Source organism: Sus scrofa, chromosome 9, assembly GCF_054392235.1.
Source record: "Sus scrofa isolate SSC_HxYL_T2T_F1_AM1 chromosome 9, Sscrofa_HxYL_maternal_Yorkshire_Landrace_v2.0, whole genome shotgun sequence".
Lineage (NCBI taxonomy): Eukaryota > Metazoa > Chordata > Mammalia > Artiodactyla > Suidae > Sus > Sus scrofa.
The window spans coordinates 39,368,396-39,384,890 of record NC_139391.1 but is presented as its reverse complement, the minus strand read 5'-3'; the positions used below and the strand labels follow the sequence as shown (position 1 = coordinate 39,384,890).

The following is a 16,495-nucleotide window of genomic DNA, read 5'->3' as shown; positions in this document are numbered from 1 at the left end:
TTTTTTCTTTTTTCTTTTCCCCCTGATTTTTAGGGCAACACCTGTGGCACATGGAAGTTCCCAGGCTAGGGGTTGAATTGGAGCTGCGGCTGCTGGCCTAGACCATAGCCACAGCAATGTTGAAGTCAAGCTGCATCTGTGACTCACCACAGCTCACAGCAATGCTGGATCCTTAAGAGATGGAACTTACATCCTCATGGATACTAGTAGGGTTCGTAACTCACTGAGCCACAGCAGGAACTCCTGTCTTCAGTTTCTTTCATCATTGTTTTAGATATCTGAGTACAGGTCTTTTCCCTCCTTAATTAGATTTATTCCTGGGTATTTTGTTCTTTCTGATGGTGATGGCAAATGAGATTGTTTCCTTAATTTCATTTTGATAATTCATTGTTAATGTGTAGAAATGCAACAAGTATTGATTTCTGTAATGTTACCAGATTCACTGAGCTCTAATAGTTTTTTGGTGGTGTCTTTAGATGAGATTGTGCACATTCAGGGTGGTATGGCCATAGACTTACGGTATCTTTAGGATTTTCTGTGTACACTATCATGTTACCTGCAAACAGTGACAGTTTTACTTCTTCCTTTCAATTTAGATTCCTTTCCTTTTTCTTATCTAATTGTTGTGTCTAGGATTTTCAATGCTCTGTTAAATAAAAGAGGTTGAGAGTGAGCATTCTGGTCTTGTCTGATCTTAGAGGAAATGCATTCAGCTTTTCACCACTGAGCATGATGTTAGTTGTGGGCTTATTGTATATGACTTTTATTATGCTGAGGGATGTTCTCTTTATACCTGCTCTGTGGAGTTTTTAATCATAAATGAAGTTTGAACATTGTCAAAAGCTTTTTGTGCATCTACTGAGATGATCGTATGATTTGTATTCAATTTGTTAATATGTATCACATTGATTTGAGGATATTGAACCATTCTTGGATAAATCCCACTTTACATTAAAAGGATCATACACCATGTCTTGTTGAATCATCTAATATTTTGTTGAGAATTTTTGTGTCTATGTTCGTCAGTGATACTAGCCTGTGATGTTTTTTCTGTGATAGCTTTGTCTATTTTGGTATCAGAGTTTTGTGGCCTCATAGAATGAATTTGGAAGTGTTCTTTTCTTTGCAGTTTTTAAGAATTTAGTTTGAGAAGGATAGATGTTAACTAAACTGTGAAGCTGTCTGGTCCTGGAATTTGGTTGGGGGTTTGTTTTCATTTACTGATTCATTTTCATTACTGGTAATTGATCTGTTCATATTTTCTATTTCATCCTGATTCAGTTTTGGGAGATTACCTATTTCTTTTAGGTTGTCCACTTTATTGGTGTTGTCCACTTTATTGGTGTATAGTTGTTCATACTAATCTCTTATGATCCTTTGTATTTCTCTGGTATCAGTTATAAACTTCTCTTTTTGTATTTCTGATTTTATTGATTTAGGCTCTTTTTTCTTGGTGACTGTAGCTATAGGTTTATTAAGTTCAACTTTTCAAAGAAACAGCTGTTTGTTTCATTGGTCTTTTTTTTTAATTGTTTTTTAATCTTTCATTTATTTCTGCTCTGATATTTGTAATTTCTTTCCTTCTTCTAACTTTGGATTTTGTCTAGTTCTTCTAGGTATTAAGATTAGGTTGCTTTATTTGAGATTTTTTTTCTTTCCCAAAATAGGCTATTATCAACTATAAACTTCCCTCTTGGAACTGCTTTTGCTGCATCTCCTAGATTTTTGGATCATTGTGTGTTTGCCTATCAATGTGATCTGTCCTGAAGAATGTTCCGTACACTTTAAAAGAATGTGTATTATGCTGCTTTTTGATGGACTCTCCTATAAATATCAAGTCCTTTTGGTCTATTGTGTCATTTAAGGCTAGTGTTTCCTCATTGATTTTTCCCATGTGAATGATCTGTCCATTGACATAAGAAAGTTTTTCCCTACTGTTGTGTTACTGTCAGTTTCTTCTTTATGTCTGTTAATATTTGCTTTATGTATTTAGGTGTTCCTATGTTGGCTGCTGTATATATTTACAACTGTTATATATCTTCTTGGATTGATTCCTTGATCATTATGTAATAACTTTCTTTGTCTTCTTATAGTCTGTTTTAAAGTCTACTTTGTCAGATATTGTTACACTGGCTTTCTTTTCACTTCTCTTTGCATGGCATAACTTTTCTGTCCTCTCACTTTCAGTCTGTGTATGTTTTTAGATCTGAAGTCAGTGGGATTATTTAGATCTGAAACCAATGGGATTATTAACTCATTGTACCATAGCGGGAACTCCTCCCTTGCTTTTAATATTTTCTCTTGGAGTTCCCGTCGTGGCTCAGTGGTTAACGAACCCGACTAGGAACCATGAGGTTGCCGGTTCGATCCCTGGCCTTGCTCAGCAGGTTAACGATCCCGCTGAGCAAGGATCAGCATTGCTGTGAGCTGTGGTGTAGGTTGCAGACGCAGCTCGGATCCAGCGTTGCTGTGGCTCTGGCATAGGCTGGTGGCTACAGCTCCGATTCGACCCCTAGCCTGGGAACCTCCATATGCCGCGAGAGTGGCCCAAGAAAATGGCAAAAAGACAAAAAATATATATATATATATTTTCTCTTTAATTTTTGACATGTTAATTAAAATGTGTCCTGGTGTGGTCCACCTTGGGCTGATCCTGTTTGAGACTCTCTATGCTTTCTGGACCTAGACGTTGGTTTCCTCTCCCAGGTAGGGCAGTTTCCAGCTATTATGTCTTCAAATATATTCTCTGACCCTTTTTCTCTTCTTCTTTTGGGATCCCTATAATGCAAATGTTATTATGCTTGGTGATGTTCCAGAGGTCTCTTAAATGAGTCCTCATTTCTTTTTATTATTTTTTCTGTTCAGCTTTGGTGATTTCTATTACTCTTCTAGCTCACAGATCTGTTCCTCTGTATCATCTATATACTATTAAATTCCTTTCAGTGTATTTTCATCTCAGTCATTGCATTCTCCAGTTCTATTTGGTTCTTCTCTATATCTTTTAACTCTTTGTTAAACTTCTCACTATTTTCCTCCCTTCTTTTCCCAAGTTCTTTGTTCATCCATTATAATCCATTACCTTGAACTCTTTGTTGGGATACCTTTCTCTACTTAATTCTTCTTCTGGGGTTTTATCTATCCTGTTCCTTTATTTGGAATATGTTCCTTGTTTCCTTGTTTTGCCTAATTTTTTAAAATTTCTGTGTATCTGGCTCATAAATGCGTTTATAGAAGCCCTGTGAGTCCCAGCACCACACTCCCCTCTGGTCACCAGAGCTATATGCTCTAAGGGTGCCCTCTGTGTGGGCTGTGTGGATCCTTATGGGCTGACTACTGTGGGTGGTCTGGTAGGTAGGGCTGTTCTCTTGACTGGTTGTTTGCCAAGCCTTGACTTGTATGGAAGCTATTAGTTGTTTGTTGGCATGGTTGGATCCTGAGGCATCTGGTTACAGGACTGAGGGGAGAGGTACCAGGGCTTGTGTTGGCCTACTGATGGGCAGACCTGGGTCTGGGGTAGGTGGTTGTGGGGCTGAAGTTTCCAGATATAGTGTCATCCTGCTGGTGGGTGAGGTGAGTTCCTGATATAATGTGTCCGAGAGCCAATATTGGACGACTTGTGTGTGGGGCTGTGACCCAGAGGGTCCTGGAGCTAGTGCTGGCTCACTGATGGGTGAGTTAGGTCCTAGGGTCTCTGGCTGCAGGGCCTTTGGGGTCACAAAGCTGGTGTCAGCACACTAGTGGGTGGGATTGGATCCTGGGGCTGCTAGATGAGAGGCCCAAGGTATCCTAGAGGTGGTGTCCACCTACTGATAAGCAGGGTTGGGGCTCAGAGGATCCTGGAGCTGTTGCCTACCCACTAGTGTACTTGGGTATAGCCAAGTCCTGGGGCTAGTGCTGACCTACTGGCAGGTAGAGCCAAGTCCTGGGTTCTCTGACTACAGGGCTTTGGGGGTCCTGGAGCTTGTGTAGGCCTGCTGGTGGGTGGGGCAGCTCCCTGACACAGCTGGCTGCAGGGTCTGGGGTGTTCCAGAGCTTGTATTCGTCTAATGATGGTGGAGGCTGTACCCCTGAGTGGCTGGCTGAGAAACCCAAAGTGTCGCAGAGCTGGTACTGGCCTGTTGGTAGGTGGGGCCTGGGCCCAGGTGATCCTGGAACTGGAGCTGGACTGCAGGTGGGTGGGCTAGATCCTGCCATGGTAGGCTGTGGGGCTGCAGTGGTCCTGGGGCTGGTGTCTGCCCATTGGTGGTGGATGAGGCCAAGGCTCAGGGGTCTTGAGAATGTCCACTGGTGGGTGAGACTGGTCCCCAGGCTGGTATGTGTGTGGGACCAGGTCCAGGAGTCCTGGAGCTAGTTTCTGCTCCCTGGTAAATAGAGCTGTGTCCCAGGGTCTCTGCTTGCAGGGCTCTAGTGGTCCCGGGGCTCATGCTGCTGCACTGGTGTGTGGAGCCAGGTCCTGGGCCACTCTCGTGGACAATGCTGCATCCTGGGGCAGCTGTGGGATTGGGGGTCTTAAGGCAGTGTCCCAGGTAGTAGGTGGAGCTGTTTCTCCACCTGGCTAGTTGTTTGGTCTGAGGCATCTCAGCACTGGTGCTGATGGGCTCGTGGGTGGGTCTGGATCCTGGTACTAATAAGCTAGAGGGAAGATTTCCAAATAGAACCTGCCTACACCAGCATCCATGGTGGAACAAGCACCCGCAAATGGCCACTGCCAGTGTTTGTGTCCCCAAGGTGAGCCCCAATGCCTCCTGCCTCTCTGAGAGGTTCCAAGATCAGCTGGCTTCTTTCAAATCACTGCTTTTGCCCTAGGTGAGATTTTGTGTGGGCCCTTTAAGAGTGGCATCTCTATTTCCCACAGCCCTCTGGCTCTCCTGAAAGTAAGCCCCACTGGCCTTCAAAGCCAAATGTTCTGGGGGCTCATCTTCCTGGTGCAGGACCCCTGGTCTGGGGAGCTCAATGTGGGGCTCAGACCATTGTTCCTTGGGGAGAATCTCTGCGGTTGTAATTATCCCATTTGTGTGTTGTCCTCCCCAGGGGTATGGGTCTAGACTACTGTGACTCTGCCCTGCTTACCTGTCTGGTCGTGGTTCCCTCTTTTGTATCTTTAGTTGTAGAAGATCTTTTCTGCTAGGTTCCGATCTCTTATCAATAGTTGCTCTCTAAATAGTTGTAATCTTGTGGTGCCCATGGAGGAGGCAAGCTCAGGATCTTCCCATGCTACCATCTTGGCCAAGCTCTTACTATTTTTTTTTTTTTTAAATCACTCTTCTGAAGTTACTGAGTTGTCTCCAGAAAAGATTAGAATTGGAATCCCTAACCAATGTTTTATTTTCCTTTCCTACTTAGGTATGGTGAGAAAAATCGTCCATTTACAATTGCTTCTTTCAAAGGCAGATGGGAGGAATGGGAATTATCTCAACAAATCAGTGATGCTGTAAATAGAGCCACGTTAGACTACTCCTCGGGCACTTCCTCTGATGAGGAAAGTTGTAACAAGGAACCTCAGATAATTCCTAAAGTCATCAATCCAAAGAGTATCTATCAGGTAAAGTATTCTCCATTTCTTCTCAGTACTTTTTTTTTTTTTTAATTATTATTCTAAAAAGAGCATGCTTACTGTAAAAGGAATGAAAGAAACAATTGGAAAGCCTGGAAAGCATGAAAAGCCAAAACTATAAGATTAAAATCACCATATCAATATTTTGGCAAAACCTTTTTTCCTTTCTTTTTCTTCTCCTTTCTTGTGCTGTATTCCCTCTACTTGGCTGAGTACTCAGGATATAGACCATCTTTTTTGGTCCCATTTCTCCATAGGGTATTTGAACAGTATTTGAACATACATAAATTTCCTTTCACCTGAATTCCTCCAGTATTAAATATGAGTAGACTTTGTTGATAATAGAAAGTAACATACCGTTCACAGAACATTTGGAAGATTAAAAATGATCAAAGATCTGTAGTTCCATTACCAGAACAGTTTTTCTAACTTTTTTTTTTTAACCATAACCATGATCATAGAAAGATATGCATATCTACATATTGGAAATAGGTTTCATGAAACAATACTTATGCTTACTAGGAACAATGCCTCAAAACATTTTAAATTAAACTGATGTCAACTAACTAAATTGATTTTGTGACTCAGTAATGGTGACGATCCACAGTTTAAAAAACACTGACCTGCAGAGTACCTCTGACACTTTGTATGCAGGCATTTTTTGTTAATCACTTATGTATTTACATGTTAAAGCAATGTAAATATTTAACGTTTTTAACCATTTGCTTCCCTCATAATTAATGTATTGCTGGTAGACATCTAGGTTGTTTTCACATTCATGTGATAGTAAAAAAGCTAACTTATACAGAGATGTCTGAATCTTAAGTTACTTCTGGAGATTTGATTCTTATACATGGAATTATTGGGTCATTGGGGATGGACATTTCATAGTTTCTTAATACATGGTAAAGTACATTCTAGAAAGATGTTTTTGGAGTTCCTGTTGTGGCGCAGTGGTTAACGAATCCAACTAGGAACCATGAGGTTGTGGATTCGATCCCTGGCCTTGCTCAGTGGGTTAAGGATCCAGCGTTGCTGTGAGCTGTGGTGTAGGTTGCAGACGCAGCTCGGATCCCGCGTTGCTGTGGCTCTGGTGTAGGCTGGTGGCTACAGCTCTGATTAGACCCCTAGCCTGGGAACCTCCATATGCCACGGGAGTGGCCCTAGAAAAGGCAAAAAAAAAAAAAAAAAAAAAGAAAGATGTTTTTATTTATAGTCTTACCAGCTCCATGTGAACGTGTTTTATCATTTTCCCTAAAATTGAGTATTCTCATTGAAAAAATAGCATTTTCATCAAATTGTCTATTGTAAATATTAAGTTAAAATTAAACAAAGCAAAAGCTCCATGTATCCAAATGTTTTAGGTTCTTAACTGTCTTATGAATTTTTTCTTCTTCACCCATTTATCACTTGAGGTCCTAATATGTTGTTATAGGCTCTTCAAATGTTAGGAATATTTCAACTTCTCATGTTACTGGCAAATTTTTTTTCCCTAACTTTTTAAAATTTATAAACAATATATATATATTTCTAAACAATTAACTATATATACTTTATATTCTACATGTATAAAAGTTTAAACTTAAGGCAACTATTTTTACTATAATTCTATTTTTATGCTTAGAAAGATCTTCATCTAGGGATCAGATTTATAGTAAGCTATATTCTTTTAGAGCAGTGTGCTTTCAAAGTGTGGTCTGAAACATTTGTATGGGTCATCTGGGGTGTTTAAGATGGGTGTTTTTAGACCTCAACACCAGAGGTCATGATTAGACAACTGAGCTAGTGAGACGGGGGTCAGGTAGGGGAGAATATAGAAATATATACAAATTTGGATAAAATTTTTAACATTTTTGATTGGCTTAAAGAAGTTCATTAGAAAAAACATGAACTGACTTACTTCGTACCCTTCAATGTGAGCCAATTTTCCACAGATAATGGTCTCCTTTGATTTCTATTCATTGTATTTCCTTTGCTTTTAAAAGGTTTAACCTGTGAGTTATAGGTTTCTATTTAATCTTTGGAGCTGGCTTATTAGTTTATAGGAACTCTTGCTCCTTTTTTTTTTTTTCCCTCCCCAGGTTGAAAACTTGAAACAGCCCTTTCAAACTTGGTTCCAAATGCCCCGCAAAAGGAATATGGTGGATGGCCGGATGGGCCTCCTGAGAAATGCTTATCATGTGTTGCATAAAACCCCTAAAGGTCACAGGCCCGCTGCTGCACACCGGGTGGACAGGTACCACTGGGTCAACACAAACCGATAAGGCAGTGGCTGAGCACTCAGTGGGGCAGAGCTCAACAGAGCTACTTCATATTTTCTCTGAAACAAAAATGAGTCTAAGGTTGAGAGGCCCGGGAAACAGAAAAAATAACCACATGAGGGACAAGGGTGCCTGTAGATCATGATTGTGTTCTTAGCTGTGCTTTTAATTCTTATTTAATTTTACATGAAGTTTTATGTAACCCTAGTGAATGTACCTAATAAGCTAATAGAGTGACGATAATTGACGTGTGGTAAGATTCAGTGAATTATGAAAAGTAACAGTTTAAATAAACGTGCTGTGTTTTTAATCCCTTCCTAAGTTGCGTTTGTTGCAAGAACGTTTGTAAAGTTCTTGTTTCTTTATTGGCCATTAAAAAAAAAAAACCAAAAAACGTAGGCTGGGAATTCCTGTTGTGGCTCAGGAGTTAACGAATCTGACTAGGAACCATGAGGTTGTGGGTTTGATCCCTGGCCTTGCTCAGTGGGTTGAGGATCCGGCATTGCCGTGAGTTGTGGTGTAGGTTGCCAATGCGGCTCCGATCTAGAGTTGCTGTGGCTCTGGCGTAGGCCAGCAGCAATGGCTCCAATTAGACCCCTAGCCTGGGAACTTCCATATGCCACAGGTGCGGCCCTAAAAAACAAAAAAAAAGACAAATAAATAAACAAATAAAAAGCTGAGATATAATTGACATGTAACATTAGTTTCAGGTGTATGTGATTTGATATTTGTATACACTGAAATGATTACTACAATACATCTAGTTGACATCTGGCATCATATGTAGCTACATATTTTATTTTTTTTCCCTGTAATAAGAACTTTTTTACTCTTGGCAACTTTCAGATGTGCATCTTCTTCATGTCAAAGTTTACATTTATATGCTCTCCTGAAACAATTATTTCTATAGCTGTTTTTTTCTTAGTTCTGTATTTCAACTGATTCAATGAATGCTCATTGATCTTTTCTATTTGTGAAATCTATTTTGATTCATCTTTGGTTTGCTGGATTTTATTAAGCAGCTTTTCCCACAAATGGCTTATAGGTGTTCTATTCTTTGAGTTCATTTGTGCCTGAGGCTCTTTATTCTTTTATGCATGAAAGACAACTTGGCTGAGTGTTAAAATCTTAAAGTCATGTTTTCTTTCCTTACAGCCTCATAGCCATCACTCTGATCTAATGTTTCAAGCATTATACATGGCTGTGGAGAAGCCTGAGATAGCTTGATTTCCCCAGCTCTCCACTGCACACACAAACGTGTACATTTACTTTTTTTTTTCTTTTTAGGGCCGCATTTATTTTCTTTTTAGGGCTGCATTTATGAGATATGGAAGTTCCCAGGCTAGGGGTCGCATTGGAGCTGTAGCTGCTGGCCTCCACCACAGCCACAGTGACACCAGATCCTTAACCCACTGAGCAAGGCCAGGGATTGAACTTGAGTCCTCATGGATACTAGTCAGGTTCTTAACCCACTAAGCCAGAAAGGGAACTCCCTGTTTACTTTTTTTAGGTGCCTTCCTTTGCCTGCCAGTCTAAAAAATTCTTTCTATTTGAAATCTACGTCTCCATAAATTATTCTGTATCTTTCTTTTCCTCAATATTGCCTCTTTCTGATCTGTGGCTTTAATTTTTCTAAAGCAGTCTTCCTCAGTATTATATTTGAAGGCTTTCTTGATTCATTCCAGGATTACCAACTGTCTTTGGTAGATCAATTTTTTTTGCCATAACTATGATTTGATTGCTTTAAAATCTCTTCTTCTTTAAACCATAATTGTTTTAAGCTTTCCTTCTGCCAGTTTGATCTTGGTCTTCTCTAGTCTTTCTTGTTTCTACCTTATATAATATAATGATGTTATTTGGGGTTTCAATTAGTGGCATAAAATGTAATGGAATCCTTGGCAGTGACAGAGGAATGAGTTTCTAAGAACTTTTGCACAGAGGGTTTTATTTATTTAATCATTTTATTTTTTTCTACCTGCACCTGCTGCATGTGAAAGTTCCTGGGCCAGAGATTAAACCCATGCCACAGCAGAGACCTTAGCCCTTGCAGGGACAGCACTGGATCCTTAACCCACTGTGCCACAAGAGAACTCCAGAGGGTTTAACAAAGTGTCTCTTGAAGTTTGTGAGGTTGCTTTTAGAGAACCTCTTCCAGCCAACAGAGTCTGCCACATATATTACCACCCCTGGCCCATGATGGACCTGCTGATCAATCACAGTGTTCATACTCGGGTGCAGAGATTGCCTCACAGTACAACACAATACTAGAGGCAGCCGTTCAGACTGTTAATTGTTCTGAGTTGGTAGCTAAGAAGAAATCAATATTATAGGACTGGGCCCAGAGGGAGCCATCTGTGAGCTTTAGGGTCCTCTATATTTTTTAGAGCAGCCAATGTATAGGGAAAACATAATGAACTATGATTTTGTATATATATATACACACACACAATATATATAATATAGTATATATTTGTTGTTAAAAGTAGTCAATATAATTCAAGCCCCCAAATACATGAATCCTGTATTGATTGGTATATCAATATAATAACCAACAGATACAGATCTTCCTAATCTGCATTTTGAAATTTTCTATGAGTATGAGCCACTTCTCATTTTTCTTAAAAAAAAAAAAAATTGACTTCCTGAGAGAATTGGTGCTCACACTGACTTAATAAGAACTTGTGTACTCTTTACCCAGTTCCCATCAGTGGTAACCCTTGTGAAACTGTACTATACTATCATAACCAGATATTGACCTTGATGCACTCAAGATGCAGAACCTGCTATCACCACTGCCATCCGTCTTGTCGCTCTCTTACAGTCAAACCCACTTTCCTCCCACACTCATCCCTTCCTTACCCCTTGGCAGTCACTACTCTGTTCCTTTCTATAATTTGTCATCTCAAGGATGTTATAAATGGAATCACACTGTAACCTTTTGGAATTGTCTTTGTTCACTAAGCCTAGTTGTCTGGAGATTCATCCAGATTGTTGCATGGGATGGTAATTCTATTTTCAGTCTTTTGAGGAACCTCCGTACTGTGTTCCATAGTGGTTGTACCAATTTACATTCCCACCAACAGTGAAGGAGGGCTCCCTCTCCAGAATTTGTTATTTGTAAACTTTTTGATGATGGCCATTGATTTGCATTTCTTTAATAATTAGTGATATTGAGCATCTTTTCCTGTGCTTTTTTTTTTGCCATCTTTCTTCTTTGGAGAAATGTCTATTTAGATTTTCTGTCCATTTTTTGATTGGGTTGTTAGGTTTTTTGGGATATCAAGCTGCATGAGCTGTTTGTATATTTTGGAGATTAATCTTGTCCAGTGCTTCAACAGCAAATATTTTCTCCCATTCTGTGGGTTGTCTTTTCATTTTGTTTATGGCTTCCTTTGCTGTGCAAAAGCTTTTAAATTTAATTAGGTCTTACTTGTTTATTTTTGTTTTTATTGTCATTAGGAAGAGGATGCTGTCTTGTTACTGCCCTGAGGGGAATTAAAGTCCAGCTTCCCCACTAGGCCTCCACTGATATGCCAGGAAGGGGTTTCTCACACCTGCTGGGCACTTTAATGAGGGTGATCTCAATACCAGTGAGCAATGGTAAAAGTCCTGACTCTCCACTTGGCCTCCATTGATGCTGCTCCAGCAGGGAGGTGATGGTAATAAGGAAACACTTTACTGCCATGTATTGGTACATGTCCAGATTCCACAGGTGGTCTCCCCTGACACCAGGAGGTGTAGAGGGATTTGCTACTGCCCTAAGGGGATGAAAAGATAAAAATCCCTAGTTCTCTACTTGGTCTTCTGTGACACCACCTCGGAAGGACATTGGGGTACCGTGTTACAGCCTGGCAAGGACAGAAATTAGTCCCCACACAACCCTTGCTGGCATGAATGGAGTCAGATTTTTCTGATCTTTGACTGGAGCAAAGCAATTATTGTCTGAAAGATTTCTGACTTGCTAGGCAGCCCCTTTCTTAGTCCTTTGCCCCAAGAGAGTAGGCTTTTAGGAGGATCTTTTGGCCTCTAGCTCATGGGTGTTTATGGGTTTCTGGCTTCTTTATTTCCAAGTCTGGACTATTAAAGGAAAAATAGAATTTGTGGAGTTTATCACCATCACCTACCTTGGGTTCCGAGGTCCCTAGCTGGTCTATTTTCTTTTCTACACCTTTGAGAATCTTGTTTGCTTTTGTTTATAATGTCCAGGGGCTTCACCTCTTGGTGAGAGGTGTATGGAAAAGTATGCCGATATGCTCTTCCTGGAAGCAAAGTCTAGGTACTGCTTTTGAAATGACAGTTGTTTTAAGAAGAATTTTTTTTTTTTTTTTTTTTTTTTTTTTGCCTTTTCTAGGGCTGCTCCTGCAGCATATGGAGGTTCCCAGGCTGGGGGTCTAATTGGAGCTGTAGCTGCTGGCCTACACCACAGCCATAGCAACCCCAGATCCTCGACCCACTGAGCAAGGCCAGGGTTCCAACCTGCAACCTCATGGTTCCTAGTCAGATTCGTTAACCACTGAGCCACAACGGGAACTCTTAAAAAGAATCATTTTAAGCATTGTATTTTGGGGAAGGTTTCTTTTTTTGGTAGAGGGTAAAATATGGCTTCTATGGCTACTGAGGATTTCTCATTCTTTTTCTGGTCAGTGGGCTGTGTGTGTTGTGTATGTGTGTGCACACAAACTAATTCCTTAAAGATAATTAGAATCTCAGAACTTTAAAAAATTACTATTGATTCGATTCAGCAATAAATACACATAAGGCAGCAGGAAGGAGAACATGATCCCTGCCACATAATCTGTGGCATTTCCATTAAAAAGCATGTGCTTACTGAAAGCCTGCAGCTGTTAGTGTATTAATGGAATCAAATGGAAGGCTTGAGAAGTCATCCAGGAAGTTAATAGAATCATGTTTTGGTAGGTGCTGTGTTCAGCTTTTTCTTCTTGACTTCTCTCAGGACTGAACTCTTGGTCTATTTGTGTGTGTGTGTGTGCTCCTGCAGCATATGGAAGTTCCCAGGCTGGGGGTTGAATCAGAGCTGCAGCTGCCAGCCTATGCCACAGTCACAGCAACACATGATCAGGGCTGCAACTGTGACCTGTGCCACAGCCCATGGTAATGCTGGATCCTTGACCCACTGAGAGAGGCCGGAGATGGAACCTGCATCCTCATGGATACTAGTCAGGTTCGTTACCCCTCAGCCACAATGGGAACTCCTGGTCTAACTATTCTTAAGTAGTTTTAGTCTTGTGTGTCTGGATTAATTAATCTTCACTATGCTTTCTGGGAAATACATTTCATAATTTATATTAATAGCTAAATACATTTCTTGACACACCATCAGTATTTATCATATCAAAATAAGATTTACCTTCTCAAAGTATTGAAGAAGTCTTTAATCTCATAAAGTTATTATGCATTGATTTGGGGGTGTGTGTGCTGTATTTAAGAATTCCCAGCTTTGGGAAGAGTCAGAACAGCTGCCACAGACTCCAGTCTTATGGGCAGTACCATTTTATTGGTAGCCATCCTATGAAGGCAGCAGGTGATTTTAATTGAGATAGGAACTAATGAAACAGGTTTAAAGCTGACTAATTTGGCACTTACTTTGTCCAATCTAATGATTTAAAATGAATGACTATTTAAGATGACCAAGTGACCAACCTCTAGCAACAAAGAAATGAGAACTCAGTGTCAGACGGGAGAAATGGAGGAGTGACAGATGTAATGAGTTGATTCTGAGCAGATCTTCCTTCTGACTTGGTTTAAAACTATTAAACCTAATATACGGCACAAATGAAACTTTCCACAGAAAAGAAACTCATGGATTTGGAGAAAAGACTTGTGGTTGCCAAGGGGGAGGGGGTGGGATGGACTGGGAATCTGGGGTTAATAGATGCAAACTATTGCATTTGGAGTGGATAAGCAATGAGATCCTGCTGTATAGCACAGGGAACTATATCCAGTCACTTGTGATGAAACATGATGGAGGAAAAAGAAGGTATGATGAGAAAAAGAAGGTATGTATATATGTGTGACTGGGTCACTTTGCTGTGCAGTAGAAATTGACAGAACACTGTAAGTCAACTATAATGGAAAAATATCATAAAAATAATTCGAACGGTAAAAAAAAAATTCCGGACAGGAGTATGCAATTAACTAAGCTAACTCACCTTGCTATACCCTGGTTTTCTCAAGTGGAAGAAAGAATCTGATCTTTTTGGCTTTAGTTCTAGAGCATGCAGTGCACCCTCTCACCGGAGTTACTTGAAATGCAAAATTCCTCTAAAGGAAAGAGGAGGCAAATACTGCATAGATATATATATTTTTTTAAAAAAACAAATATTCACTATACTACATACAGATCATTTATAATAATCTTGCAAAGTTATGTCATTTGTTTGTTCATTTATTTAACTTGTTCATTGTCAATTTAATTTCCTCATTGTCATCAATGGCTAAAACATAGGCCTCACATGAACCAGAATTTGCCTTTCTGGTTCAGTGCTTTATCTCCCACCCCATTTATATCAGATACTGGTAAATCAACAGTTAATTGATCAATATATATTTGTTGAATTACTTGACTGACTGATCAATAAAATATTCTGTAATGTGTGAGAAAAAATGTTAAACCTTAGTTGTTAAATCTTCTCGTCATGTAGTCTCAGTGTTTTAATTTTTCTCTAAAGTAATTTACTATGTGGGAAAAAAATCTGAAAGAGAATGGACGTGTGTACATGTATAACTGAATCATTCTGTTGTACAGGAGAAATGATACAACGTTGTAAATCAACTACACTTCAATAAAACTTTAAAAAATGAAAAAGTAATCTACTATTAGTATTTTTTAAAATTGATGTAGAGTTGATTTACAATGCTTCAGGTATACAGCAAAGTGATTCAGCTATATAAATGTGTATATTTATGAATGTATTGAATATATATGAATATGTATTCTTTTTCAGATTCTTTTCCATTATAGGTTATTGTAAGATATTGACTATTGTTCCCTGTGCTATACAGTACATCCTTGTTGTTTGATCTATTTTATACATAGTAGTATGTATCTGGTAATCCCAAATTTCCAATTTATTCCTCATCCCCTTTCCTCTCTGGTAACTATAAGTTTGTTTTCTATGTCTGTGAGACCATTAGTATTTTGATTGGATTTAGAGGTAAATCCTCAGCCACACATGAACATGTTTTAACGAGGACAAAGACCTGCAGGACTGAAAATGTTGAATACGAGATGGTCACTGAATTAAATACTTCATTATCATTTATCCACCACTATAATATTTAAATTCAAGTTTTAAGTCTTGTCTGCCTTCCTTGCATTGCTTGGGAGACTCAGTAACAGTTTTTACATTAAAAAACCCTTCTGTTACTCATCTTGAAGGGCAATAATGAAAAGTATCCATCTGAGAAACAGCTTTAATTGCAGACCGTGGGTTCGTGATCTGAAATTTGCAGTATTAATTTTTTTTTTTTTTTTTTTTTTTTTTTTTTTTTTTTTAGCTCACACTGAATCCATGTGATGGTTGTATTTCTCTTAGTGTTCAAATCCACCCTGAAACTTCAGTTTCAGATAACTGCCTCTTTGAAATGTTCCAACCAGGGCCTCCAAAGTGAATTCTGTATGTGCCATAGGGCCTATATTTCATATATTCTCATTCCAGATCTCCAAGTATTTTGTAAATATATCCATCCTCTTTTGTGTGACTTGGTAGCAAAACAATTTTAGATAAATTAGACAGCCTGATAGATTATTTTTCTAGAATTTTACATTTACAGAAAGAGGTTCAGTCAATATCTTTAAATGAATATTATATGTGGTCTAATCTTCTAGTCACAGTGAAAATGTCAGCATGTTTTTCTCCTATTAGTTCATTATATTATATATCCCAAATTATAGTATACATTTATCTGATTTATATGTGAATCTCATAGATATTTTCAAATAATTCTCTTATCAGCTTCATTGATATACTTAACTTTTAATAATGCAGATTGAAATGAGTCCATTTTTCTTTCTAGATCTATAAATAAAACAAAAAGAAATGTAGTTATTTCTATAAAAAGGCCATCTACATTAACATACCACTATATATAAAATAGATAATCAACAAAGCAAAGGGAGCTACACTCAATATTTTGTAATAACTTATGGGGGGAAAGAACCTGACAAAACAACACTGTGCTGTGCACCTGAAACTAACCTAACCGTGTAAATCAAGTATACTTCAGTCAAAAAGACAATCCACAGGAGTTCCCATCATGGCTCAGTGATTAGCACAAACCTGACTAGGATCCTCGAGGATGCAGATTTGATTCCTGGCCTCACTTAGTTAAGGGTTTAGGATCCAGCATTGCTGTGAGCTGTGGTGTAGGTCGTAGACAAGGCTTAGATCTTGCATTGCTGTGACTGTGGCACAGGCTGGCAGCTGTAGCTCCAATTCGACCCGTAGCCTGGGAATTTCCATATGCCACAGGTGCAGCCCTAAAAAGCAAAAAACAAAAACCAAAAAGCCACAGAATGAGGAAAAATAATCTCAGAATAAAGAATTCCTACACATTAAAATTAGGCAATTAAACATTGGCACTGCTGGTGGCAGTATATATTATATGATCACTTTGGAACTCTGGTTGATAGCAGATACTAAGGTTGAGCGTATCCATA

At 39.2% G+C, this 16,495-nt stretch overlaps 2 protein-coding genes across 16 annotated transcripts in view; one reads left to right on the top strand and one right to left on the bottom strand.

Annotated features, from left to right (window-relative positions):
* BTG4 (BTG anti-proliferation factor 4) overlaps window positions 1-16,495 on the top strand; it is a 205,705-nt gene that overhangs the window by 107,165 nt on the left and 82,045 nt on the right. For 10 of the 13 annotated variants that reach the window (XR_014815247.1, XR_014815246.1, XR_014815245.1 and 7 more), the window contains one exon: window positions 5,344-5,542. Coding sequence is in view for 1 of the 13 variants with exons in the window: in XM_084976028.1 (XP_084832154.1) it covers window positions 5,344-5,542; window positions 7,636-7,818 (382 nt within the window). In the remaining 12 variants the exon portion in view is untranslated. Of the gene's footprint in view, window positions 1-5,343; window positions 5,543-7,635; window positions 7,928-16,495 lie in introns of those variants that run through there. The other 3 variants (XR_014815240.1, XR_014815239.1, XM_084976028.1) reach the window with 2 other exon arrangements.
* The window catches only part of LOC110255430 (uncharacterized), a 29,542-nt gene continuing 28,839 nt past the window's right edge, over window positions 15,793-16,495 (bottom strand). For all 3 annotated transcript variants that reach the window (XM_084976006.1, XM_021062764.2, XM_084976005.1), the window contains one exon: window positions 15,793-15,854. In XM_084976006.1, coding sequence (XP_084832132.1) covers window positions 15,849-15,854 — 6 coding nt within the window. In that variant the 3' untranslated portion in view covers window positions 15,793-15,848. The remainder of the gene's footprint in view (window positions 15,855-16,495) is intronic.